Source organism: Diceros bicornis, chromosome 11 (genome assembly GCF_020826845.1).
Source record: "Diceros bicornis minor isolate mBicDic1 chromosome 11, mDicBic1.mat.cur, whole genome shotgun sequence".
Taxonomy (NCBI): Eukaryota; Metazoa; Chordata; class Mammalia; order Perissodactyla; family Rhinocerotidae; genus Diceros; species Diceros bicornis.
This window is the reverse complement of record NC_080750.1, coordinates 7,501,309-7,528,815: the sequence shown is the minus strand read 5'-3', so window position 1 is coordinate 7,528,815 and position 27,507 is coordinate 7,501,309. Positions and strand designations below refer to the sequence as shown.

Below are 27,507 nucleotides of genomic sequence, written 5' to 3'. Positions count from 1 at the left end.
AAGTTTAAAAAAATTTTAGACCACTATTGTATGTATGATGAATAAGATCATTTGATTTTTGTCCATTATAGCTAGGAAACAACTGACTACAGCAGTTTCACAAGCTTTACCAAAGTCTCATCTGAACCAGGATTCTCAACAGGTATATGTATTTTTTCCTATCAGTATATTCTTTTATTTTGATATAGAATGTCCTGTAATTTGTAATGAGATTATAGTAATACAGATGGTCCAACCTATTAGAGTTCATGACCCCTCCTTGTATCTCAATAATGTTTTCATTGCATCCCTTGGCCGAAAGAAATACCTAGCAGCTCCATTTGTTAAGTAGTTAGTAGCATTAAACAACTTAATAAGTATTATGTCCTAGTAACTTAGTAAGCATTTTATTTTTATTTTTTTCTAGTTTTATTGAGATGTAATTGACATATAATGTATCAGTTTAAGGTGTACAACATAATGCTTTGATATATGAATATGTTGTGAAATGATTACTATAAGCATTTTATTTTTAAATAAACACAATTACTAATGGAATGTGTGCACTCATTGGGCACTGTACAACTTCTCAAACCTTGGATTAGTTTTCTTGTTCCACATTGATTTTCGCATAGTAATTGATTTTTATCATAGCAATTTCCGAAAACCCAGCTTCACAAAGATATGATATCATTGAAAGAAATGACGTGAGATCTGATGTTGAAACTAACTACTTTGGGCTAGTAGTTCATTCAGTGTCCGAGAGATGCTGAGTGACACTGTATTTCGCTCAAATTTAAAACATCTTGTGGAGCCCTGTTGAGTTCATTGTGGCACCCCAAAAGTACCTTGTGGCACAATTTGGGAACTATGGTAATAATATAAAAAATAATAGTATTAACTAGGATGAATTGAAATTCTAGACTAAATCATCTAGATTAGTGTTTCTCAATGGGGATGCTATTAGCATTTTTGAAGGGACAATTCTTTATTATATGGCACTGCTCTTTCTAGCAGGCATGTTTGGAAGAAAAGAAAGTGAAATGTTTCATTTGCCCCCATTTTGTATTTTACTCTATTTTCCATGTCATCAGTCTTTTTTTCTCTTAATAATCTTGATTTTTTTCCTTCTTTTTTAAATACAGAAAAAAGTGAAGAAAAATAAAACTTACTGTACCACCCAGAGAAAATTATTAACATTTCCAGCATTTTTTGGCCTGTTTTTAAAAAAATGGTAGATTGATGTGTACAAATAGTTTTATATCCTTTCCCCTTAATATCATATTGTATTTTCTCACATTATTAAAAACTCTTCTTAAATAGATCTTTTAAGGGTTACTTACCATTCTATCCTATTTATATCTTATGCTTTGGACAAACAGTTCCCTATTTTGAACATTTAGATTATTTCCAGCATTTTGCTATTATAAGTTAAAGTTTAGTAAATTGTTTTGCACATAAATCATTGTTTGCATTTTAAGTTATTTCCTTAGATTTGATTCCCAGAAGTGGAAGTAATAACTTGAAAGGATAAGAAAAACTTTTTTAGGTTCTTGATATATATTGTCTAATCTAAAAATCTTTCTGGGGCTGGCCCCGTGCCGTAGCGGTTAAGTGCGCGCGCTCCGCTGCTCGCGGCCTGGGTTCAGATCCCGGGCGCGCACCGACGCACCGCTTCTCTGTCCATGCTGAGGCCGCGTCCCACATACAGCAACTAGAAGGATGTGCAACTATGACATACAACTATCTACTGGGGCTTTGGGGAAAAATAAATAAAATTAAAAAAAATAAATAAATAAAAATCTGTTTTATAATATGAATAGTTATTTCACTTCATATTCACCAGTACTGTTAAGATTTTTAAAAATTCTTGCTAAGTGATAATAGTGTTTAATCAACATTTAGTTTTTATTTCTTTGATTATTATTGATGGTGTCCTTATATTTCTTATATGTCTAATAGAAATTTATATTTTCTTGTGTAACTTACTATTGCCTTTTGGTTTATCTTATATTAGTATTCTATTCCAAAGATTATAAAAGAAAATGAAGTTGAACCAAGTGAACCACTTCAGTCTTTGCAGGTGAGTTAACTTTTAAAATGTAAAGTAGCCAGAAATTATATTTGTGTATATAGGTATGGCATATAATTTTGTGTTTGTATTGTCAGTTTTCAAACTCATTTATAATTAGTTACCCCTTTATACTCATTTAGATGAGCCAGCTGTCTTTTGTATAAATGTCCTGTGTGGTCAAGAAAATTTGGTTAAATAACAAATCTTTTATCATGAAGCTAATTTTGCAAATTTGCAAGCATTGCCTAATCCAAGAATTGTCATTGACAATTACAGCTGCAGCTGAAGCTCTGTTGCCTAAAAGAGGACAAAACAAAACAAACAAAATCCATTTTGTGGTGGCTCAACCATTTTCACCCTTATATACAAGATCAAATGTATAAATTCATAAAGAATCAGCAACTGTATAATTTAGCTTACAAATGATCAAACTTTGTTTTTTTTTTTTTTGCCGAGGAGCATTTACCCTGAGCTAACATCTGTGCCAGTCTTCCTCTGTTTTGTATGTGGGTTGCCACCACAGCATGGCCACTGACAAGTGGTGTAGGTCCATGCCTGGGAACCAAACCCGGGCTGCCGAAGTGGAGCGCGCTGAACTTAACCACTAGGCCACAGGGCTGCCCCCTCAAATGATCACATTCTTACTGGTGTTTTTTTTCAGTTGAAAAAAATAGGGTTTAAACTTTTTCAAGGACAGTTATCACAAAGTATAACCTGCAAATAAACAATATCACTTTTTTTTCCTCCAGAATGAGTTGCTGTTTAAAATAAATGTCATATAATGTCAAATAAATAAAATAAACATATTTTTAAAAAATCTGTTGTAATATCACAGTAATGAAAAAGGTCTTACAATCTCTTGCAAAAAACATTATTTAGGGGCTGGCCCGGTGGCATAGCAGTTGAGTTCGCGTGTCCCGCTCCCATGGCCCAGGGTTCATCGGTTGGGATCCTGGGCACGGACCTACTCACCACTCGTCAGGACATGCTGAGGCAGCGTCCCACATAGAAGAACTAGAAGTACCTACAACTAGGATATACAACTATATACTGGGGCTTTAGGGAGAAAAAAAGAAAAAGAGAAAGATTTTCAACAGATGTTAGCTCACAGCCAATCTTCCTCAAAAAAAAAAGCCTTTAAAAAATTATTTAAATCTTTTTAGCATTAATATAGGAGAGTATTTGTATTTTGGTAATGGCTTTCATACTACAACTCTCTAAAACAACCTCTTCATCTATGCTGATGATAGAAGGAACTTTCAAAACTTAAAGTTAGGGTGCTCTTTGAGGATACACATAATGCCACCTCCATCTTATTTCTGTAAGTATAATTAGCTACACATACCCAAGGAGCTATTCGAGCAGAGAAAGTACTATGCCAGTTGATTTTTTTAAACTCACTATAATAGAAAATTCTAAATATGAGTTGAATGTTTTCAAGAACTACTTGGTTGGCGGTTGTGCTTGTATATAGTGTTATTACAGGAAGGTGACCATTACTTGAAGAAATACACTGCTTTACCTCTTCTGTCTATTGAGGAAATTTTTTTTCTCCATATTTCTCAAGCATAAAAAATTGCTTTTAGGGACCAGCCCCAGTGGCCTAGTGGTTAAGTTCAGTACTCTCTGCTTTGGTGGGCTGAGTTTGGTTTCCAGATATGGACCTACACCGCTCTGTTAGCAGCCATGCTGTGCTGGCAGCCCACATACTAAAAAAAAATAGAAGAAGATTGGCTCAGGGCAAATCTTCCTCAGCAAAAAAAAAAAAAGAAAGAAAAAAAAATTACTTCTACAGTTGAATTTATTTTCTAAGTCTGTCTAATTCATCTTAGAAATTGTGGTTATTTTATATAGTTACTTGATGAGCTAAAAATGACTAGTTGCTATTGTCTATATCTTGTGTTTTGTGGTTGCTAGAAGATAATTCATTCTTTAAACTGTTGCACTGTTTATAATTTTTCCTTGTTTGATTTCATACTAATTTTTGAATTAAATAATCTGCATTAACATAAGTATTAGGTTTGATGGATGATTTATTATGTACTCAACAATTTCTTCTAGTGTTAAAAAATTCGGTTAAAATTTTAGAATTCTAATTTTCTAATATACTGAATTTTACATTGATTAGCGGAGTATCTTATCTGCTAGATCACTCTTTGCCGGGGTGGCTTCTTATATGTGTGTATAGAGAGAAGCAAGATGGAGATGGCAAATGTATCTTCAAAGGACAAACTTAGCTTTAAGTTTTGGGAGTATTTTCCAAATACTCATGAACCACCTACAAAACTATTCTAGCTAACACACTTATTGATATTATGTTCTAGTTCTTTTCCTTGGGAGGTGAAGAAGAGACTGCTTTTCTGGCTGTTATTCCTAAACAAACAGAGAGGAAAACCTGTGACCCTAAGGTAAATTTTGTGAAGAACATTGATTTTCTAAGCCACTGTGTTTTCCTGCTGTTTTTTACACAACTATCAGTGTTTTCATAGGCAGAAGGTTAGTGAGCATAAAGAATTAACCTGGTTTTAAGAACAAGAGGAACTAATGACTCCTCCCTGTTTTTTTGGCGCGGGCCCTCTCTCTGTCACTAATGAACTAGTAATGCAGTGTATGTGCATACATAACCTAGGGGGTGGACACGAACATGTGTACAGTACAATCAGTGAATGTTCTGTGGAGGACAAAATGAAGATCTTTATAGCCTTTAACTTTTGGTAGTCTGCTGCACACTTCTACCTCTGACTGAAGGTATAGAAGCATACATAACCCAAGCTCTTAAGTTGTCCTGTCTGCTCCCCATCAAAAATTGATAGAGACAACAGCATATAAATGGTTGGGTTTTGTAAATAGTGATTCTATTCCTAAAACCTAATAGACCTCTGGAAGAGATCTACATAGAAGCATAGAAAACAAGGCATCTGTTTGTTTGTGGAGAATATGTATTTCCCATCAAACAAAGCAGAAATATACAGTCTTTAACAGTTGAGACTTTTTTTATTGAAATGTGTATGTTTTAAAATTCAGAATAATATTTTCAACAAAAGTCCTGTATAAGAGACATTTTAGATTTGATTTTCCTTTCGAATGTGTAGTTTAAAATCTTCATTTTTAAATAAGAGAATATTCAGATTTTATATTATTGTCATTTTGTTAATTTATCAGTTAGAAATGAATTCATCCTTTGTGTCCATTCCTTTAGTTATATTAGCAATCTTATTTTTCCACATTTTGGGTAGGCTTTGTCACCTTGTGTGGAGTAAAAATCCTGGAACCCTCAAGGGGGCAGCAGAGAAAGCCATTTGAAGCCTGAAAGCAGACCAAGTCTCTGAGGGGATGAAAGCACCTCTCGAGGCACACATCTGTATCGGAATCACACTCTTAGGCCTTTGTTCTCAGAGCAAGAGCATCAGGTCTTCTGGGAGGCAGAGAGCCCACCATCCCTCTTGTGTTAAACCTGATAGTTTACAAAACCCTTAAACAAAGGAAAATGCTTCCTGTGTTCCTTCCCTTTCCTCCCTTCCTATTATATGTTTATCAGTTGCCTCCTGTGTGCCAACAACAGTGTTAAATGCAGGTGCTACCCTGATGGAACAAAAAGGCCTCTCCCTCAGGGGCTTTACAGTACAGTTAGTATACAGATAAGAAGGAACATCATGGTAGTATAATGTGGTACGTCTACAATGGAAAGTTGTATAATGTGCAGTGGAAACAGAGAGAAAGGAGCCACTGTGTCTTTCTGGCTTAATTAGTCCATTATTACTACACTCCTTATGCTCATAATAAAAAAATTCGTACTTATTTAGTTGAAATTGAATTCAGTTAAATCAATGCACTTTGAATTAGTTACCCTTAATGTATGTTTTAGGATAATAGGAGTATTTCCTGGTTTTCAGTAGTAGTCCCTTAGTAATTATTTACATTAAGTAATATTTAATAGAAAGCTGAATTATGTATTATTTTCTATGTATATATACATTGTGAATATATATGTGAATATATACTTACGCAATACTTATTTTAATACTTTACCTATAGCCTGTTGAGTTTCAAGGGCACCAAGTGAAGGGATCAGCTACTAGTGCTGTGATGGTCAGAGGACACAGCTCACAGCTAGAATGCAGTCAGTTTCCAGATAGAATTGAATATGAAAATTGCACGACAGACCCTTGTTTTTTGACACCAAAGTTGCCTAGCACTTGTATGCAGATTGACTTCTTGCAGGTAAAAATATTTTTATAGTCGCATCTTGCCAAATCATTTTCTTTATGTCAATACTAAATTTTGTAAAAAGACTATATTTAGTACAGTTGTAAGTTAAAAAGGAATTTAGTAAATTGACAAGAAGCATGATATCTCAAATCAAACTAAATAAGGCAAAACTGTTTTATTTGAAAGATTTTCTGCCTTTTTAGGATCAGGAATTTAAAGGATTACTTTTCACTTCAGAGAAGACTGGGAATTTATGACAAGAGCAGATAGGTTACATATAGAAAATATGATTAACAGTTAGTAGATTGTTTTTCTTCTACTATTCCCTGCCCTAGGTATGCACCAGGTACCTCTCATTGCTACCGAATGGAGGTCATGGAGAGAGAATGATATGCATGTATTTGAAACAGTATCTGTTTTTTTTTTTTTTTTTTTAAGATTTTATTTATTTATTTTTCCCCCAAAGCCCCAGTAGATAGTTGTCTGTCATAGCTGCACATCCTTCTAGTTGCTGTATGTGGGACGTGGCCTCAGCATGGCCGGAGAGGCGGTGCGTCGGTGCGCGCCCGGGATCCGAACCTGGGACGCCAGCAGCGGAGCGCGCGCACTCAACCGCTAAGCCATGGGGCCGGCCCGAAACAGTATCTGTTAAAGAGATTAAAATTTTTTTTCCTTTTTTGTTAAAGCATAATGCACGTACAAAATAAGCGCTCAGAATGTAAGTGCACAGCTCAATCTTGACCACAGAGTGATCGCACCCATGTAACCTCCACCCTTAGGAAATAGAGCGTTACTGGCATCCCAAAAGTACTCCTTCTGCCTCCTTTCAATCACTACCCCTTCCATTCTCCCAAAAGTAACCACTATCTTGACTTATAACACCAAATGTTAGTTTTGCTTTTAAAACTTTGTATAAATTAAGTAATACACAGTGTATTTTTGGTGTCTGGTGTCTTTTGTTCAATATTGCAATTTTGAAATTCGTCTGTGTTGTTGCCTGAGGCCGTAGTTTTTTCATTTTCATTGCTGATGTAGCATTCCATTGTATGGGTACACCCCAGATTATCCATTCTTCAGTTGTTTGGGGTGTTTGCTTTCGGGGGCTATTACAGACAGTGCTGCTGTGAAGATTCAAGTACTGTCATGAACGTGTGCACACATGACACGCTTCTGTTAGTTATTCTTCCTAGGAGTCACCAGATATGTCCATCTTTACTTTTAGTAGGTAATGCCAAAGTGCTTTCCAAAATGGTTGTCCTAGTTTACATTTCTCTCGAGAGTGTGTGAGTCCCCATCACTCTACGTCTTCCTCAGTACGTGGTGCTGACAGTTTTTTGTTTTGAATTTTAGCTATTCTGGTGGGTATGTAGTGGTATGTCAGTGGTATTTCATTGTGATTTTAATTTGCATTTTCCTGCCTAACAGTGAAGTTGGGACCTTTTTCGTATGCTTCTTGGCCTTTTCTGTATCCTCTTTGAGGAAGTGTTTGTTCGGGGTTCTTTCTCAGCTTTTACTTGATGTGCTTGTCTTTTTTATTAATTTTTGGAGTTCTTCATGTATTTTGGATATATACTCATTGTCACTTGTATACTTTGCAAATATCTTCCCCAACTCTGACTTATCTCTCACTCTTAATGATGCCTCTTGATGAATGGAAGTTTATAATTTTGAATACAATTTATCTGTTGTTTCCTTTATGATTAGTGCTTTTTTGTCTTAAGAAGTCTTTCTTTACGCTAAGGTCATGAAGATATTTTCTCATATTATCTCAAATAGTAAAGTAGGAGCTTTACTATTTTACCTTTCACATTTTGATCTACAATTCACTTGTAATTGATTTTCGTGTATTGAGATAGGAGTGAAGGTTCATATTTTCCATACGGACATCCAGTTGACCCAGCACCATTTATTGAAAAGGCTCTCTTTTCTCCATTTCTTTTTATTGCCCAGTTTGCCATAAATCACATGTCCGTATATTTGAGGTCTGTTTTTGGTTTCTATTCTGATTCATTGGTCTGTAGTTTTAGAAGTCTTATATCTTATAAAATATGCATTTCATGTATCTTTAAATCCTCCCACCTTGTTCCTAGCTTTTTGCATTTCCATATACACTTAGATTTAGCTTAACAATTTCCATACATACATATAACCATGGTGGGGATTTGATTGGAATTTCATTGTCTGTATGTGGGGAGAATTGACATTTTTACAATATTATTGATATATTTTCAATATAGTGATAATATATCCCTCTATTTCAAACTCCTTTACCTTCTCCCAGTAATGTTTTATAGTTTTGATATAGATGTTCTTTATATATTATTTGTATATTTGATTTGTGGGACTTCTTTCTAATTAATTTCTAATTTAAAAAATTAACTGTTATTTTTCCTAATTTATTAATGTTTTGACTTTGTTTATGACTTTTTCCAGAAATAAAATTTTAATATTTATGTAATCAGATCTATTAGTGTTTTCTTTTATGGTTTCTGGTGCCCAGAATTCTTAAGTCTTAATTTAGTGCTTTTTATTAATAAATTTTGATGCTTTCATTAATTGTTATCATGGTTGTATACTATCTTTAGCAAGAGCTAATGATTACAGTGGCTGTGTTAAGTAAAATAAGTTATATTTGAATTCCTTCTTAATGTTCTCCCAGACTCCTATTATAGCTATATCATAATTTTTAGGTAGATATTCAGCATTTTCATTATTATAAATGTTTTAATATTTTCACTACTGAGCCAATTAGTATACTTTAGTTACATTTTCTTTCTTTTATAATTTTTGGGTTTTTTCTTGGTTTATAATTGTCCCAGTTTTTAAAATTTGCTTAGTGTTCTTTGAATATTGGGGTAAAGATTTCCTACATCCTCTAAAAGCTTTATAAAATACTCTTCAATAAAGGAATTCACACAAACTTACCAGATGATCTTTGTTAGTGTCATATTTTTCCTAGGCCCTCTTTCCTAGGTCCTCCATCTGTCTGCTCCAATCTGACCATATAGTTCACATCCTGCCATGCCTTTGCCTCTCTCCTAGCTTGGGTTGCCTGTATCTTGAACGCCGTGTCTTTTTTTCTTTTTTGCTGGAGTACATCTTGAGTACCTCCTAAGAAAGAGGGCATGGGAGATAAAATTTGGGGGACTTTGCATGTTGAGATGTTTTTATTCTGTTCTCATACTTGATGATAGCTTGGCTAAGTATAGAATTTGGATATGATCTGCTTTTTTTCCTTTTTAAATTTAACAGTGCTTTCTCCTTCTAGAAGTTTTTAGCATCTCTTCTTTGTTCCTGGTGTTCTGAAATTTCACGGTGATGTTTCTTCCTTCCTTCAGGTTTTATTAATACTGTGTACTGGGTACTCAGTGAGTCTTTTCATCTTGCAGATACAAGGCCACCAGTCCTATAAATATGTTTTTTAAATCGTTTCTTTGGTAATTTCCTCCCCACTGTTTTCTTGGTTTTTCTCTTTCTAGAACTTTTATCAAATGTTTTTGGCTCATTGTATCCCTTTTTCAGCAGCTCTTTTGGACTCCAGTTCCTAAGCATTTCCATGGTTATTGGGGTCAATTGTTTTACCTCTTATTGGGCTTACTTCAGTTTGGCTTTCTTCCATATTGCCAAGTCTGTGCTCTTTCCCCATCCTCTTAATATTTTTTTTTTTGTGAGGAAGATCAGCCCTGAGCTAACGTCCAATGCCAATCCTCCTCTTTTTGCTGAGGAAGATAGGCCCTGGGCTAACATCCGTGCCCATCTTCCTCTACTTTATATGGGACGCCACCACAGCATGGCCTGACAAGTGGTGCCTCGGTGCGCACCTGTGAACCCCGGGCTGCTGCAGTGGAGCGTGCGCATTTAACCGCTACGCCACCAGGCTGGCCCCCCATCCTCTTAATATTGTATCGTTATTCAGAGTTACCATTGTTTCTTAGTTTCATCAAAGATAAAAGATGTTTCTGTTTCTCGTTTCCTATGTTTTTTGAAAGGAAAATAAATTCTCTGTATTGAAAAAGAAACTTATGTCCATTTGTTTTATTTCTAATTATTTTCACATACATCAGTATGGTCGTGTTTTATAGCCTGAGTGTATAAAAAAATATTCGGGGGCAAAATGACTAGACCCACCACGGAGATAAGAGCTTTTTGGAACAAGTATGACAGATTGCTTGCACTGAGCAGTCTCTGAACTTTAAAAAATATTCTATATTTCATCAAATTCTAAGATACTGTCACTGATTGTAAGAAGCACCATTATATTATATACCAAGAAAGAAGAGCAGTCAATTAACATTACACAATGCTTTATCACTTAGACTTTTTTATTTAATAAAATTTTCTTTTATTGTGGTAAAAAACACATCATAAAATTTACAATTTTATTTATATCTTAACCATTTTTATGTGTACAGTTCAGTAATGTGAAGTATATTTACAGTGTTATGAAGCAGATCTCCAGAGCTTTTTCACCTTCACTTAGATTTTTAATGTTATGTTTATTTTGAAAGAAATCTTTTAGATTTATTTGGGCATAGGTTTTTATTGTATATCACACAGCTTTGTTTTCTTGCCTTTCTGTGAACACAATACTTTTTGTCCAATGCTAAGTCATAGTGTAATCTTTTTGAAGACATTTAAACAGCAAAATTATTTAACATAGCTAATATTAAAGCACAAACTCATATTTAAGTCATCGTTATATGAACAGCGTGACTAATTTGCATGTAATTGCACATAAGCAGGCAATGACAACTGTGTCACAACTGTTGTCTGTGCTAGAGAGATGTAAAAATGCCATCCCTTTTAAGGTGCATCCCTATTTCAAAGATGTTAAAATGTAGGCAATGTGAGTCATAAGAATTGATGAAATATTATGTACTCTGCTTTCCCTGAATGGAATTGGCTTCATAACATGTAGCTTTCTATTTTTCTGTCTCAAGTTATAACCATAAACTGTGTGTGCATATATATATATAGAGAGAAAGATAATAAAAGATATAAAGATATAGATATGTACACACACACTTCTTTTTTACTAAATAAACTGATAAATGGATCTCTGTTTCCTAGTTCCCAGATGAAGAAAACTTTCCAAAAGAAGGTACTAACTTTAATATTGAAGACAATTTTCAAGTGATAGCTGAGTCTAATAAGGACTCATTTGAAAATGAACGTAAGTAAATTGTGAGTAAAATATAACATTAAAAAGTTATTTGACATTGAACAAACTGTTATGTAAGATCCATGCTTTTTTTCCCCACAGCAATTTTAGATTTCCCTCCTAAAGATTCAGAACATTCATATCATTATCTGGATTATAGTTTTAAATCAGCAGAGAGGACTTCATGGGAAGCAAATAAGGTATAATGTAAACAAAGTTTTAATAGTTGGCAGTAAAAAATTTTGGTAGTCTTATGAGAAATGAATCTTAAAATCTGAAAAGATAAAAATCTTAAGACTGGATGATTTTTTTAAACATGACGAAGAAAGTTTATCAACAACCACCGTTATTTTAGTGATGAAACGGCAGAGTAATTTCTGTTAGAACACAAATAAATATAAAGTCCTTCAGAGGGTTGTAAGTGCTATGTTGAACTTGAAGCTGTGTAAGGGAGATAGGGAGGGCAGATGGGGGTAGAGTTCTGTTTTGTCCGTATAGGTGAAGTAAGTAAGGCCTTTCTGATAACGTGACGTTGGAGTAGAGATCTGAATGAAGAGAGAGATCCGTGCAGCTATCTGGAGGAAGAGCATTCCAGGCCCAGGGAATAGCAAGTGCAAAGGTTTTGAGGTGGAAGAATGCTGGCCAATTTGCAGAACAGCCAAGAGGTTGCCATTGAGTGAGTGAATGAGTGAAGGGAGGGGAAGGAAGTGAGATTGGAGAGGAGGTGAGGGGCCTGATCTTGCAGGGCAGCTGCCTAGGACGTTGTAAGAGCCTCCTTGTACGTTAAGAGATACTGGGAACCATTGGAGTTGTAATGAGAGGAGTAATAATGATTGAACTTACGTTTGGAAAGAACTCTGGCAGGTTTGTAGAGACTGTACTATGGGGACAGGGTATAACACTCAATAAGTATTGCCTATTGTTATTTTTATTGAAGGGGCAATGCAATCTAGACTGCCTAGGTTTGAATCTCAACTCTGCTGCTTATAAGCTGGATGAATTTAAGCGAATTTAATTGCTTAACTGCTCTATTTCTCAGTTCCCTCAGTTGTAAAATAAGGAAAATGAGCGTACCCACCTCATATGGTTGTGGTAAGGATCAAATAAGTTAAAAATATAAAGTGCTTGGAACAGTCCCGGACGCATAATAAGACCTCGATAATAGAGTAAAACTATTATTATGGTGATGATTGAATTGTAATTTCCCATTTGTTTGTCTGTTTCTTCTACTAGACTGAACCCCTTGAGTGCAGGGGCCATGAGTATTCATCTTCTCCTCCTTAGCTCCTAGCACAGTATCTGGAATCAAGTGGCTAATCAAGAAAATGCTTTAAAATTTATATATAAACTTTTATCTTCATTGTGATTCACTCAAAAAAGAAATACACACACAAACACATCTTAACAAGTTCAAACCAATCAGAAGTGTATAAAGTTACAAGTAAAAGCACCCTTTCCCCCTAATTCTACCCCCATTAGAAACCACTGGTAATAGTTTGGTGTGTATTCTTCCAAACTTTTATTCTTTTATTCTGTTCTCATACAAATATGTGTATTAAATGTGATCATCATATTAGATTTTTAAGGTGATTAATTTCTGGAAGCAGCAGCAGAATTAACTACTGTTCTAAGGAGAATAGCATGGTGAATAATATGACAGTTCAGGTCTGGAGTATATCAAAAAAGTTCACTCCATTTGGGAGCAATATCTTGAAGTTTAGATCAAAACCTAGACCTGAGCACATAAGAGAAAGCTGTTCAGTCCTTGGGTCTGCAGGAATTTTACCCTCACAGCTTCTAAGCATGAGAGATCTGATTTAGCCTGAGCCTCTTAGACTGGGAATTGATCTTCAGAACCAAATCCCCATAATCCAGATCAATCCAAATCAGAATCTGGCCCATTTCGAATAAATCTAACCGGTTTTATGTTCTTCATTTCACTTATTATTATTCTTGTTGATTTTAATGAGTTTATTCTATCCTGTCCCTTTGGGAAGAATCTTTGCCCCGCTATAGCTTTATGTAATGTGCTCGAAAGCATTATTTTTACAATGTAGATTACTAGAATTCATTCAAATTGTAGGGAGAAAATGCAATAAGAAGGTTTTGGTTTGTAGCTTTGTTTCTTCTTTCTGGATAGGTGACATCACCAGAACAGAAGATCTCAACATTGAGCCCTGTTTCTACTTTTTCTTTGAACTCAAGAGCTGAAGACTTCAAGCTAGAATTCTCTGAGGAGTCCCCGAAAGCAAGAACTTTACCTGGTGATCTTCACTTTCTCAACGTAGACAATTGTTACCATATTGCTCTAATATCTATCTGTCCGTGTAAAATGAAGTTTTTTATTTGAGAGATTTTTTACTAACTAAAAATATCTTGGAACGAGATTCAGTGTCAAACCCCCTGAAGCCTTCCCACACCCTTTCTTCCTTTTGACTTTTTCTATTACAGATGGCTCTTACTTCCAAATACAATATTCCCTCCTAGCTCTCTAGTTCCTTCTTGTTTCTCCTCTCAACTTCTCATCACAGACCACTGAAAGTGTCTTCTACCATTGCACACTTCTCACAGCTGTAGCTCCAGAGCCTGGCCCCTCGGTAGCCCCTTCCCTCCCAAGGGGATGATTCATGTGAATGTCTGATTGACACCATTGGTCGACCTTAGCATAGCCTCCTAGTTTCCCCTTTTTTGCTTTGGGATCCTGGCAATATCAGGGACCCTTCAACTGCTGCTGCTGTGATTGTGTTCTCAGGCCTCTGTGTTTGCATAAATTTTGTCTCTTCCCTCTGAGTAATTTCCTGCTTCTTGATAAGTATAGTACATTCTGTAGGATCCCTTCCACTAACTTTTCTTTTCTTCTCTCTTGTAATCTTATTAGTGTATCTTCCTCTGATTCTGAAGTTATGTTGGGTGAGGGGTGAAATTGTAGGGAATTTTTTTGGTCATAGGTGGATGACATAAAAAAAGAAGGACGTTGGGGGGCAGGCCCGGTGGCGTAGCAGTTAAGTGCTCATGCTCTGCTGTAGGTGGCTCGGGTTCGGATCCCGGGTGCACACCGACACACCGCTTGGCAAGCCATGCTGTAGCCACGTCCCATATAAAGTAGAGGAAGATGGGCACGATGTTAGCCCAGAGCCAGTCTTCCTCAGCAAAAAGAGGAGGATTGGCAGATGTTAGCTGATCTTCCTCACACAAAAAAAAGAACTTTGTAATGTGAATGGGTAGTTGGGTTGGAGAAGATTTAATGGGTGTGATTGTAGAGGAAACAAGGTAGGGAGCAGACAGTATGGAAGGAGTGGGTATCTACTGCAAGTGAAGTGATAGTGGAATAATAGATGATTTTCATAGTTACACTGTGAATCTTTTACTCTTTAATGAGATTTTAACTTTTCTGTCAGTGTTACTTGATCGACTTGTTAAAATTACGACCTAACGCTTTATAAAAGAATACCATTGGCTCACCTACTGCTCTGCTGCCTTCCCCAGTGATCTCCAGAGTTTATTTCCAAGAAAATAGAAACTCTGTCAAGAAGGTACCTTATTATAAAATAGGAAACCACAGCATTGTCAGATAAAAATTTTAAGCTTATGTAGTTGCCATGCAATATGATTCATTCATTTATTTATTCAAAAAATATTATTGCTTTTTACATTTTTAGGACTATATCTGTTACTAATGCTGCTGACAGAGAAAAGGAATTATAAAACTCAGCCCAAATCTGCCATAATCTGAGTTTACCAGAATTGAACTCTTATCACATACCAATAGATCAAAATAAAGCTAAAAATCTTTTTTACCCTGAAGGTCAACATATTAATTCATGAGTGTAAGAAATATATAGAGGAAGTTACAATCACATAGTCGGATAAATGAACCATGAACTTCATTCATTGTCTGGGGAGGGAATATAAAGTTGAGAACAAAAAATTAGTTCTGAGTTCTCGTCCCGACTCTGCTATCTGGTAGTCATGTTACCGCTAGGCCTCATTAAGTTCATCTGTAAAATGAGAATGATGAATCCCTTCTTGGCTGTAAAGTAGTTTGAAGACTTAAGTGCTATGTAAATATAATGTAGTAATTGTGGGGGGAAAAATCCTTAGCTAAGGGGAAAAGAAAAAGAAGGATTTCAAATTCATCAACCTTAAAAAAGTTTCAGAGTGTATTAATTAGGCTTTGTAATCTTTATTTTGTTGAGACTAAAACGAGTAAGTTTTTGTTTATTTTAAAAAAAGAAATAAGATTATGTGTTTTTTTGGCAAGGCAAGTTGGTACTTTTTGCTTTTTTGTATAGATACCCACTGTTTTCTAAAGCCTGGGTGATGATCGTAATATATTTTTATTTAATCAGCTTTTTTTTTTTTTTCCAGTAATGAGAAAATCCAGTTCTCTGGAGAATAAGCACCTTCAGAGGCTTCTGCTCGTAAGTAGAACCCGAGTTCCACTTATTACTTTGCCACCTGCTGATGGGCCACCTGACTTAGGTTCTTGTTCATATGGGATCAATTGTAACAGGCAAGAGTCTTCTGGTTCCCCCATATTCAACTTGTGTGAAGTGTCAGCGGTTCTTTCTTGTAGCTTTGGGCCTGAGGACCACAGTGAAACTTGTTTCTCTAAAGAATCTAGGGAAGTGACTCCAGGGGATGTTTCACTTCTCGATGATCTGTCTGCTCAAAGCAAGTGGCTGAAATATCAGAACATACCCCAGTGCAACCTGACTGCTCCAGGCAGAGTTGATAAGACAGTGACAGATGGCTTCTTTGCTGTGCGTGTTTCCGGGATGCACTTCAGTGACAGAGGTGAAGGACAGGGTGATGCTGTGAGTGAGAGCTCTGTAGACCCTGTGCATTTGCAAATGATAAAAGGCATGCTTCATCAGCAGCAGCAGGGTTTTAGCAATCAGGATTTGGTTTCCAGAAAGAAAGCACTTTCTTTGAATTTAAAGCAGATTTCCAAGACTGAGGAGATTCATAATGTGTTAGGAAAGTCTGCCTGCTCCAACTGCAGTGTAACAAGAGATCTACAGGTGAGGAAATGTACCAACATCTCGGTGCATCGTTTTCCAATAGTTATTGTCTGAATTTCAATAAAAAAATTATCAAAATCATATGGGAGCAATGCTTTTACTCAGGGAGCCAATGGCTTTTTTTGGTTTTTTAGACTTTTCCAGAACTTTAGCTACAGTCACATCTTCTCTAACTTAAAATCTTTCCTAGTAGTTGTGAGCGTTAAATGAAATTATGTGTTTGAGTGAAAGTGTCTGGTGCAGTCTCTGACACTTAGTAGATATTTCATACTTATAGCTCCAACTGTGTCCACCCATCCCTGCCACTGCTACTGTTACTGTGATTGTTTTCCTTCTTCACTGTCGGCTCAGTTTTGCTGATCAGATCATTACTAGGGTAAAGATACATCTTATTACATACTGATTCTGAATAATTTCTATTATAGTTGTAACCAGAAATAGAGATCCATGATGATCATTCACATCAGTTAAGTTTTTGCTAGCAAAAAGTATTTAGAAACTTATTGAGGGGCAGACAAGAAAAGTTAGTCTTATTTATGATTAAAAGTGCCACGCATAGTCATTCTTGCTATGCTTAGTTTCTCATTTAAAATTAGAAAATGATTTTCAAGCACTCTGGAAATCCAAAGAAAAATTTGTTAAGCATATGTATAGAAATTTCTTAAGCATATGTATAGAAAATAATTTACTCATTAGTGACCAGTATTTTTCTGGAGTTGTTATAATAACTTGAATTATTCCATTTCAGGAAATAAATGGCTCTGAGCTATGCTTCCCAAGTGGGCAGAAAATAAAATCTGTTTATCTTCCCCAACGGCAAATTCACATACCAGCTGTTTTTCAGTCACCTGCTCATTATAAGCAGATTTTTACATCTTGTCTCATAGGTATGACTGTTATCTTTTTATTCTATTATGATTGATTGCTAATGTAAGTAGTATAGCTGTGAGACAGTGTAATATGTTATATTGTGAATTTTCATATTGAGTGCTCTACTTGAGACTTGTTATTTTCCATATGGTTACTGCAGTTTTTGACAGTAACATACATTCTAATTTCAGATCAAAATTGAGCTTTAAAAGTGGGAAATGACAGTATTATTCATTTCAAATTAATAGTTTTTAATTTTTTTTAAACTGGAAGTGTTACAAATGGTTTTGTTAAATTAAGTAGGAAATTTTAAGCATGATGCGTGATTAGTTTTGATAGGTTGTTTTGTTGTGCAAGGGCAAAACTTGCCTTTAAAAAATACACGTTTTTTAAATTAGTATTATATATTATATATATACAGTTAGTAATTATAATTAGTAACCTAATTAGTATTAAGTTACGGTTTACTCTGTTAAAAGGCTATTTTCAAATTTAGCTAACAAACAGCACATATGTGATACGAACACAAAATTATTTTGTATTTAATTTTCATCTCTATCTATCTTTTTTTTGGTAGAACATCTAAATATACTGCTCTTTGGGTTGGCGCAGAGGTTGCACAAAGCTCTTTCAAAAGTTGACATATCATTTTACACATCATCAAAAGGAGAGAAACCGAAAAATGTAGAAAATAATGTGCCATCCTGCCATCATCATCAACCTGCAAAACTTGTCATGGTTAAAAAGGAAGGTCCAAATAAGGTATTGTTCCCTCTTCCCCTCCCGTTGCCCCACCAAATACTTGTCTTATGAAAAGTTTAGGTACCCACTGCTTTATGCCAAGCTTAGTTAAAGAGTAGGTCTTGATTAGGGGCCTTCTACTTGAGGAATTAGTAACTGACATACAGTAAACTCTCAATAAGTTTTTATTGAAAGATGATCTGTGTTCCAAGATACAAAAATATGAGTTCAGATCAACCTTCAAGTTGCTTAGGAACTTATTGCATAGTAGTGGATGGAGAGAGATACATAAAAGGAAATTTTATATAATACTGTAATTGATAAAGTAGGAGGGATATTCCCAAGTCACAGTGAGAGCACTGAGAAGGGATTATGTCCCAGCCTGAGGCCTTAGAGAATGCAGAGATGAGCCTGAAGGAAGTGAAGGTTGAAAGTAGTCAACTATGTGATCCCCAGTACGAGTAACAGATAAAGTCAAGGGAATAGAAAAGCCAACTGATTTAATTTGTATCGCTAATAACATTATTATGGAAGAAGTCAAGTTAGTAAAATGTATTTGATTGATGGTTTGTACTCATTTGTAGGACTGTACTTTCATTCATAATAATACAGTTTTCTTCCATTGTTTGCAATATTCTACTTCATCATTAGTGGAGTATGTAAACTTGGATTTAAATTTAATTGTCAAAAGCAAGAATTCATAAATAATATAACCATAGAATAAAATATTATAGAGCCACTAAGTATTTTTTTCTTTTTAAGATTATTTGATGACATGGTTGTCATGCTCATAATATGTTGTTGAGTATAAGGGTTAGGTTATAGAGTAGAAAATGTTATTGTTATCTGAGTTTTTTCTAAAAAAGAAGCTACACACTTGTGTATTCTCGTGTGTGTGCTCACGCGCACTTACGTGAATGAGAAAAAAAGCTGGAAAGAAATGCAAAAGATATCCTTGTAGTTGTTTCTGGGTAGCTTTCAGTTTGTCTATAGTGAACATTTTAAATCAGAAAAACAGTAATTTTTATTTTTCAAATAAGTTTATATTCTCAGAATATTTTTTGATAAAGAGAAAGTACATGGACAAGTAGGTGGTTTTAAATTTTAATTTATTGTTTAAATTAATAAAAAGTTTAAGTTGTATGGTGACTAATTTATTGGAGTACATTAATGCCAAGCAACCTTAGTCTTGACATACATAATATAAAAATAGTAAAAAATAAAAACATTCTTTTTCTCACTAAAGTTGAATATCTTTTTCCCTTTAGGGTCGTCTCTTTTATACCTGTGATGGACCCAAAGCTGACCGATGTAAATTTTTCAAGTGGCTTGAGGAAGTGACCCCAGGATATTTAACACAGGAAGAATCTCTACCTAGCATGGTTTTAAGTGATATAAAGAGTATTGGCTTGTACTTAAGAAGTCAAAAGATACCCCTCTATGAGGAATGCCAGCTTTTGGTGAGGTATGTTTTATGGTACCAAATAATTGCCTCTAATTATATCAGAAAATAATAACCTCGCAGAATTATCATCAATTTTAAAAGAGACTGAGATAGGAAAAGTATCTCAAAGATAGAGTACCTCTGTTTTTATAACTCTAAAATGGGAATAATTCCCTAGAGCTGTTTTTGGCTCCCTTTAAACATCAAGCAGTATCAGCAATGTCAGGATAACTGGCAAGAATGCTGTTTTTGTAACCATTTTTATATATAGTCACAATCCTGAGTGAAACCCTATCGAACAAACCATAAGAATAGTTTTTATCAATGCAGGATAATAGGTAGTGGTCCTTTGCAAGCCTGAACTATGTAGTTTATAGGATAATAGAATGCTACTTTTTAGAAATATGTTTTAAAAAGTGGGATTACCCAAAAAGTAAATATAATGAGCGTTTGCATGGTAATTTAATAACAACAACATTTATTGGGAGCTTATATATGCCAGGTACTCTTCTAAGCACTTTGCATGTATTTTTTCATTTAATTGTCATTATAACCTATGAGATGTGGAAATAATGAGGATAATTTATTATTCCCATTTTACAATTATAGGAACTGAGGTACTCTATCTTTTAGATACTTTCTTGTCTCTATCTCTTTTAAAACTAATGATAATTCTGTAAGGGTTGCTGTTTTCTTCCTTTGACACAGTATATTTTTATTTTGTATACATGTATGAAAGTATATAAACATACACACATCCTGGTTTTTTTCTTTTCATACTGTATTTTAAAATTTTTTTTAAAAAATTTATACCTTCAAACTTCCAGTTTTAAAATAAATAAGTCATAGGGATGTAATGTACTGGATGGTGACTACAGTTAATAATACTGTATTGTATATTGAAAGTTGCTAAGAGAGTAGATCTTAAAAGTTCTCATCACAAGAAAAAAAATTTGTAACTACGTGTGGTAATGGATGTTAGTTAACTAGACTTATTGTGGTGATCACTTCGCAATATATACATATATTGAATCATTTTGTACACCTGAAACTAATGTTATATGTCAATTATATCTCAATAAAAAACTTGTATCTTAATATTCAAATTTATTTTTGTTTTTTACTCATTTTGCAGAAAAGGATTTGATTTTCAAAGAAAACGGTATGGCAAACTAAAGAAGTTTACTACTGTAAATCCTGAATTTTGTAATGAACCTAAAAGCAAGCTCTATCTTAAGCTCAGTCGGAAGGAAAGTTCTTCAACTTATAGCAAAGGTAGGTTGATCTGATCATGTTGGTGGCTGAGTCTAGCCTTGTATCTCAGTTACGTGCAGCTCTGTAAATTCTTTATATTGAAGATATTTTTTAAAGTATGGTTTAATAGTATATATTATTGTGAATAATAATTCACAATAATTAATATAATACAATTATTATAGTCTAATAAATTAGACTATTTCTAAAAAGCACATTTTAAAATTTTAGCTTTTTAAAAAACTTTATTAAAGGCTACCAAAAACTTTAATTTTATTTAAAAAAGTCACACTAAGTTCTTGACATCATATGAATAAGTATATTGATTCAACTGTACTTTGACCTAATATCAAAAATAAACTGAGAGCCAGCCCTGATGACCTTGGTGCTTAAAGTTCATTGCGCTCCACTTTGGCAGCCTGGGTTCAGTTCCCAGTCTCGGAACCACACCACCCCTCTGTCAGTAGCCATGCTGTGGCGGTGGCTCACACAGAAGGACTAGAAGGACTTACAACTAGAATATACAACTATGTACTGGTGCTTTGGGAAGGAAAAAAAAAAAAAGAGAGAGGAAGATTGGCAACAGATGTTAGCTCAGAGTGAATCTTTCCCAGCAGAAAAAAAAAGAGAGAACAAAAAATAAACTCAAAATGTAATGAGTTTATCGATACTTTTATCATTGTCTGCACAATTTGACAACACTGGACCCCAAATTTTGTAAATTTGGAAGTAAAATCCTTAAAAAATTGTTTTTCTAAGGACCTTAGGTGCACTAAATTGGATTAATCGTTATCTTTGGTTTCATGACCTACTCTTGTCATTGGTCCTCACCTAGTTTGCTTTAGTTATTTAATTAGTTATTTTAAATAATATAAATGTGAATCCACAAACCAAAGCAAAATCTAGTAGCTTTATAGCTACCTGCATTTAATATAAAGTAACTCCACTAACTCATCTGGTGGTCTCGCCTAATCTAAAGTAATTATCATTTTGATTCCTGTGTTCATCAACATCTTGCTTTCCTTTGTATATAGGTTTATATAAATGAATTTCTAAAGAGCATATTTTAAATTTTAATTTTTTAGTTGTTTTTAAGACATTATTAAAATGATATAATTCTATATGTAATCTTTTTGAATTTATCTTTTTCACTTAATAGTATATTGCTGCAATGTATACATATTATTGATGTTGATCTAAAATCTAGATTCTAGATTACTTGTTTTGACTGCTAACATTTTATTTTGTGAATATGCCACAGTTCATTCATTCACTCTTCCATTGATGGTCATTTTGGTTTCCATGTTGTGCCATTGGCAACAGTGCGCTCTGAATAATCTTGTACTCTCTTGTAGATGTGTGTGAGTTTCCTTTGGGTATAATCCTAGGAATAAAAATGCTGTATGTTACAGGCTCTGAAAATGCCCCACATGCCTTCATGCTGTAGTGCCAAACTGATTTCTAAAGTGGCTACATCAGTGTATACTCCTACTATCCTGTGGCCCCACCTACTCAAATGGGTGTAAAAGGATCTCATTGTGGTTTTAGTGTGCATTTCTCTGCTCACCAATGATGTTGAACAGCTCTTCATGTGTTTATTGGCTCTATATGTTTCTTCTTAGCCGTTTTACTATTGTGTTGTTTGTAATCTTATTTATAGTTCTTATATATTTTTCATGGGTTTTTTTTGTTTTTCTTTTCCTGTGAGGAAGATCAGCCCTGAGCTAACATCCGATGCCAATCCTCCTCTTTTTTTGCTTAGGAAGATTGGCCCTGAGCTAACATCCGTGCCCATCTTCCTCCACTTTATATGGGACACTGCCACAGCATGGCTTGACAAGCGGTGCGTTGGTGCACGCCTGGAATCCGAACCGGCGAACCCCAGGCTGCCGCAGCAGAGCACACGCACTTAACTGCTTGTGCCACCGGGCCGGCCCTACATTATTTTTTCAATAATTATAAAAATAACTTTAATAATGTAAAACTAATGGAATTAAAAACGTAGAAATGAAACGTTATGTGTTATGTATTCAGGTCTTAGTTTGGATGGAATCTTATAGATGATGATAACCAATTTTGGTTTTTGAGAAATAACGTAGGACTAAGTATCTAAGAAATCCAAAGCAGCTTTGGATTGAGTGTAGTTCTGAGTCCTTTAAAAAATGTTTGTCTTTTCAGATGATCTTTGGGTCGTTTCAAAAACCCTAGACTTTGAACTGGATACTTTTATTGCATGTAGTGCTTTCTTTGGACCATCATCTTTCAATGAGGTGGAGCTACTACCTTTGAAAGGTTATTTCCCCTCTAATTGGCCCACTAACAGTAAGTATTACCATGCCCACATGAATTTGTATTAAAAAAGAATGATAGACATGAGGTGCGCTGTGAGCGAGAATGCTAACTTTGTGTGGGACTGTTTGATTAAAGTCATCAAAAAGCATCCACCTCTCCTTCTTCCTATCGTATTCAATTTGTTCCTGAAAATGTGTACGAAAGTTGAATATATAAATATTTCAGCAGTTCAAGTCCCGGAGGGTTAACAATATAATAAAATCTTGACCCCTCACTTAAGTATTTTGTTAAAGTTGAATTTTACATGATATATACCTGATTTTTAAAAATGTAAGCATTAAATATATAAATAATAATTTTCTCAAATAATTTCTTTTTTTTTTATGAGGAAGATCAGCCCTGAGCTAACATCCATGCTAATCCTCCTCTTTTTGCTGAGGAAGACTGGCTCTGAGCTAACATCTATTGCCAATCCTCCTCCTTTTTTTTTCCCCAAAGCCCCAGTAGATAGTTGTATGTCATAGATGCACATCCTTCTAGTTGCTGTATGTGGGACGCGGCCTCAGCATGGCCAGGGAAGCAGTGTGTTGGTGCGCGCCCGGGATCCGAACCTGGGCCGCCAGTAGCGGAGGGTGCGCACTTAACTGCTAAGCCGTGGGGCCGGCCCTCTGGAATAATTTCTGATGGTCAAATTTTGGTCCATAACTAATTAAAGACAGCGTTTAATGACTTACTTCAAATATTTCATATATATTTTTAACTTTCGATTTTTTCTTTCAGAACTCCAATAAACCTAGTCAACCATCTTGAGTCCAATAAGAGCCTAATTAAGTGAACGTTTGTCACTTTTCGTATGCGTATTTTCATATTTGTTGCAGTTGTTTCCTCACCAATATTAACATTCTAGTTTTCTACCTTTCATATATTTCTCTAAAATAATTGAGGAAGAAATGCAAGAGAATGTTCAAAAATTACACAAATACTATTGTGCAGCAATATGTATGGCAAGGCAGTATGCTGATAAAGGGGACTGCTGGCTGTCAAGCAGTGCACCACGCTCTAACTCAGAACAGGTGTTCTTGTTCATCAGCTGATGTCTGGAAGTCCAGATTTGATTTAAGTTATGCAGTGTATGGGCACCCATATATAAAGCATGAATGAGCAGATAGTATAGTAGTTGAAGGGATAAAAGGACGTCTGTGTGTACATAAGGGTTTATTTTATGACATGTATTCAGTAGCTGAACTCTGAGTTCTATGAACATTTAATAGTGTTTTTTTGTGGTCCATTTTATTTACATTAAATGTTCATTTTCTGCATCCTCTCTACAGTAGTGGTCCATGCGTTACTGGTTTGTAATGCTAGCACAGAGCTGACTACTTTGAAAAACATCCAGGACTACTTTACTCCAGCTACTCTGCCTCTAACACAGAATCTGTTAACAATGTAAGTCGCTATTTACCTCTGGGTCTTTGGCATTCCAAAATCGTGACTAGATGTGAATATGAAAATGCAATAAAAGTATGTTACATAAATTTTTGCCAAATAATTTTAATTATCTTTTAGAGATTATGAGGTTACTGTCAGTCACTAGTTAAAAATAAAAAGAGAGAGGGAAATATGCATCATTTCCCATCAATCCATCCATCCATCCATCCGTCCATCCATCCATCCATCCATCCATCTATTTATTTATAATTGGGGCTAATAAATGTTACTGCAAATTTTTTCCCTTTGTCAAGGAATAATTTCTTAAGGATCTTTTGAGTGTTGATTTTATTTTTTTATTCATCTGTATTTTTATGCCACAGATTATTTAACATTTAAAAGAATCATTTTGCAGCTTGAATTCAGTATGTATATTGATACTAATTTTATTTCTTGACATAACCTTTACCTCGTTTGTAATTTCTCAAGCACTATGCCCCTTTTTTAAAAATTGGAAGTGATATGATATTAAATTCATTAAAATGATAGAAAAAGTCTACTTTCTAGTTTAGAGTGTTATGATCTGTCTTGTGGTGTTTCATTTTCTCACCATAATGAAGTCCTAGATAAAAAATAAATATCTTTATGATTCCATTATGTTGTTTATCTACTTTGAAATGAATTTAGTCTTTATAGAAAGAGAAATAAAACAAATTTATTTATTGCAGTTTTACCTGAAATAGAGGCTTTATTAATTATCTCAGTTTTATGTAATAGAACATGGGCTTTAAAGTCAGTATACCACTTAATAGCTGTTTGCTTTTCAGGAAAATAATTTAATATGTCTGTATCTTTATCTGAGATAATTAACTACTTCCTAGTGTTGTTGTGAAGATTACATCAAATAACATGTAAAATACTTAGGATAGTGCCAGTGCATAGTAGGTATTCAACAAATGTTAGTTCTCTTCTTTTCCACTCTCCTCCAAATTGTATATATCCATTTGTGCCTGTAAAAAAATGTTCTCTGTGTTGCTTATAAAGTGAACGCTAAGTTATGAATAGGTTTACTCACCTTTTTCAAAAGTGCTTCGTTTTTCTTTGATTTTATTTCCTGCCCTTTTACTAGGTCTTCATCAACTCCAGTTAGCAACAAGAGAGTCAATAAAAGAAAATTTATCCCACCAGCCTTCTCAAATATCAACACAAAATTTGAACTCCTCAGTCTAAGAGCAACGTTGCAGTTAGCTAGTGAGTTAATTCAGGCATACAAGTTAAACAAGGATCAAGCTACAGCTCTGATTCAGATAGCTCAAATGATGGCCTCACACGAAAGTGTGGAAGAAGTGGAGGAACAGCGAACCCATACCCTCCCTATCACCATCATACATGGTAAGAAGCGAGAAAGAAAACAGTTCTAGTAAATACATTGTTATATAAACTTTTGTAACTCAGTCTGCTCATTTGTAATTTCGTAGTCAAACAAGATTTCCAGAATAACTCTGAATAGATTTTTGAATCTGAACCTACTTTGGTAAACTATTAGGTGAGAGCACAACTGTCCACCCTGAACAGGAGAATAGGGAGCATATCTGATGAATGAGTAGCATTGTACATTCATGTCAAAGTACCCAGACCTGTTCTGTATGTCTACATGTTTTTCTGTTACAGTGGACTTCAACTCTGACCAGCAAAGCCTTGTATTTCCTATCAACTCACTCTTCCATCCTTCCCAGCAGCTGTTCCAAACCTTCGTTCTTCTCATAACCCCATACTTGCCCCTGCTCCACTCTCTCTGATACTGATCTTGCCTCTAAAACATGAAATGGAGTTCATAACAGAAGCTCCTTCCAGTGTCCTGCCTTTCTTCTCCGATTTACATGTTTGAACCTAGTCTTACCTTTTTGGTTCTGTCCCAGTGAAGGAGCTTTGCTTTCTCCTCTTCAGAGCTAATGCTTGTATCTGGATTCTCGCACTTCTTTAGCTCATTTCCTCTCGTCTCCACTCCAAAGTCAGTCCTGCTTTTTGTCCTATTTTGAGGATTTACAGCACATCTACCCTGTTGACTAAGCTAGACACCTGGGAGTCGGGCTAGATTATTCTTTCTCCCTGGGCTAAATGACTTTCTCTTAATCCTCCTCCTACTCTCTTACTGTTTATCTCCCCTGCTCAGATCAGTCCCTGAGATGTTTCCCTTCTGGTTTCTACCTATTTCATATCGCTTCTCTCCTCTCCACCTCACTTGCAGCCCTCAATCCACGCCTCGTCATACCTCCATATAGCCTAGTGAGTGAGAGCATGGGCTCCAGAGCTAGAATCCTGAATTTATATCCTGGCTCTATCATTTATTAGCTGTATGATCTTGGGCAGGTTACTTATCTCCTAGCTTTAATTTCCTACTCCCTAAAATGGGGTTGATAATAGCATCTGTCTTGTAGGGTTGGAGGATTAAGTGAGTTAACATTGGTGAAGAGCTTGGGATAGTGCCTGGCACATGGCCGGTGCTTAGTTAAGTTAGCATGTGTTACTGTTACGATGATCTCACACAGCTTTCTAGTTGATCTACCTTTAGTTTTACCTTTCTTCATGTTTTCACTCAAGTAGTTTTTCTAAAACACAGTCTAATTAAGTCAGTTCCATTGCCTAAAATCCTTCAGTGACTTCTCCTTCAGTGCTTCCCCTGGAAGCAGATCTCTTGTGATTTATCCCCTTGTCTACCTGTCACCTCGTCTCTGGTCTATTTGCCATAGGCTGTATGGAAATACTTAACAACCTTATGCTTTGTCGCACCTCTGCCCAGAATGACCTTTTTTTTTTTTTTAATTTTATTTATTTATTTATTTATTTCCCCCAAAGCCCCAGTAGATAGTTGTATGTCATAGCTGCACATCCTTCTAGTTGCTGTATGTGGGACGCGGCCTCAGCACGGCTGGAGAAGCGGTGCGTCGGTGTGCGCCCGGGATCCGAACCCAGGCCACCAGCAGCAGAGCGCATGCACTTAACTGCTAAGCCACGGGGCCGTCCTGAATGA

General features: G+C 35.3%; 1 protein-coding gene across 5 annotated transcripts in view; it reads left to right on the top strand.

Moving 5' to 3' along the window:
- Window positions 1–27,507, top strand: part of ZGRF1 (zinc finger GRF-type containing 1) — a 61,045-nt gene that overhangs the window by 17,352 nt on the left and 16,186 nt on the right. For 2 of the 5 annotated variants that reach the window (XM_058549926.1, XM_058549922.1), the window contains 16 exons: window positions 72–142; window positions 1,997–2,062; window positions 4,378–4,461; window positions 6,089–6,274; window positions 11,333–11,435; window positions 11,526–11,623; window positions 13,564–13,687; window positions 15,792–15,844; window positions 16,370–16,447; window positions 17,196–17,334; window positions 17,895–18,079; window positions 19,327–19,523; window positions 20,638–20,777; window positions 22,935–23,078; window positions 24,380–24,494; window positions 25,606–25,868. In XM_058549926.1, the coding sequence (XP_058405909.1) occupies window positions 72–142; window positions 1,997–2,062; window positions 4,378–4,461; window positions 6,089–6,274; window positions 11,333–11,435; window positions 11,526–11,623; window positions 13,564–13,687; window positions 15,792–15,844; window positions 16,370–16,447; window positions 17,196–17,334; window positions 17,895–18,079; window positions 19,327–19,523; window positions 20,638–20,777; window positions 22,935–23,078; window positions 24,380–24,494; window positions 25,606–25,868 (2,046 nt within the window). The remainder of the gene's footprint in view (window positions 1–71; window positions 143–1,996; window positions 2,063–4,377; window positions 4,462–6,088; window positions 6,275–11,332; window positions 11,436–11,525; window positions 11,624–13,563; window positions 13,688–15,791; window positions 15,845–16,369; window positions 16,448–17,195; window positions 17,335–17,894; window positions 18,080–19,326; window positions 19,524–20,637; window positions 20,778–22,934; window positions 23,079–24,379; window positions 24,495–25,605; window positions 25,869–27,507) is intronic. The other 3 variants (XM_058549923.1, XM_058549925.1, XM_058549924.1) reach the window with 3 other exon arrangements.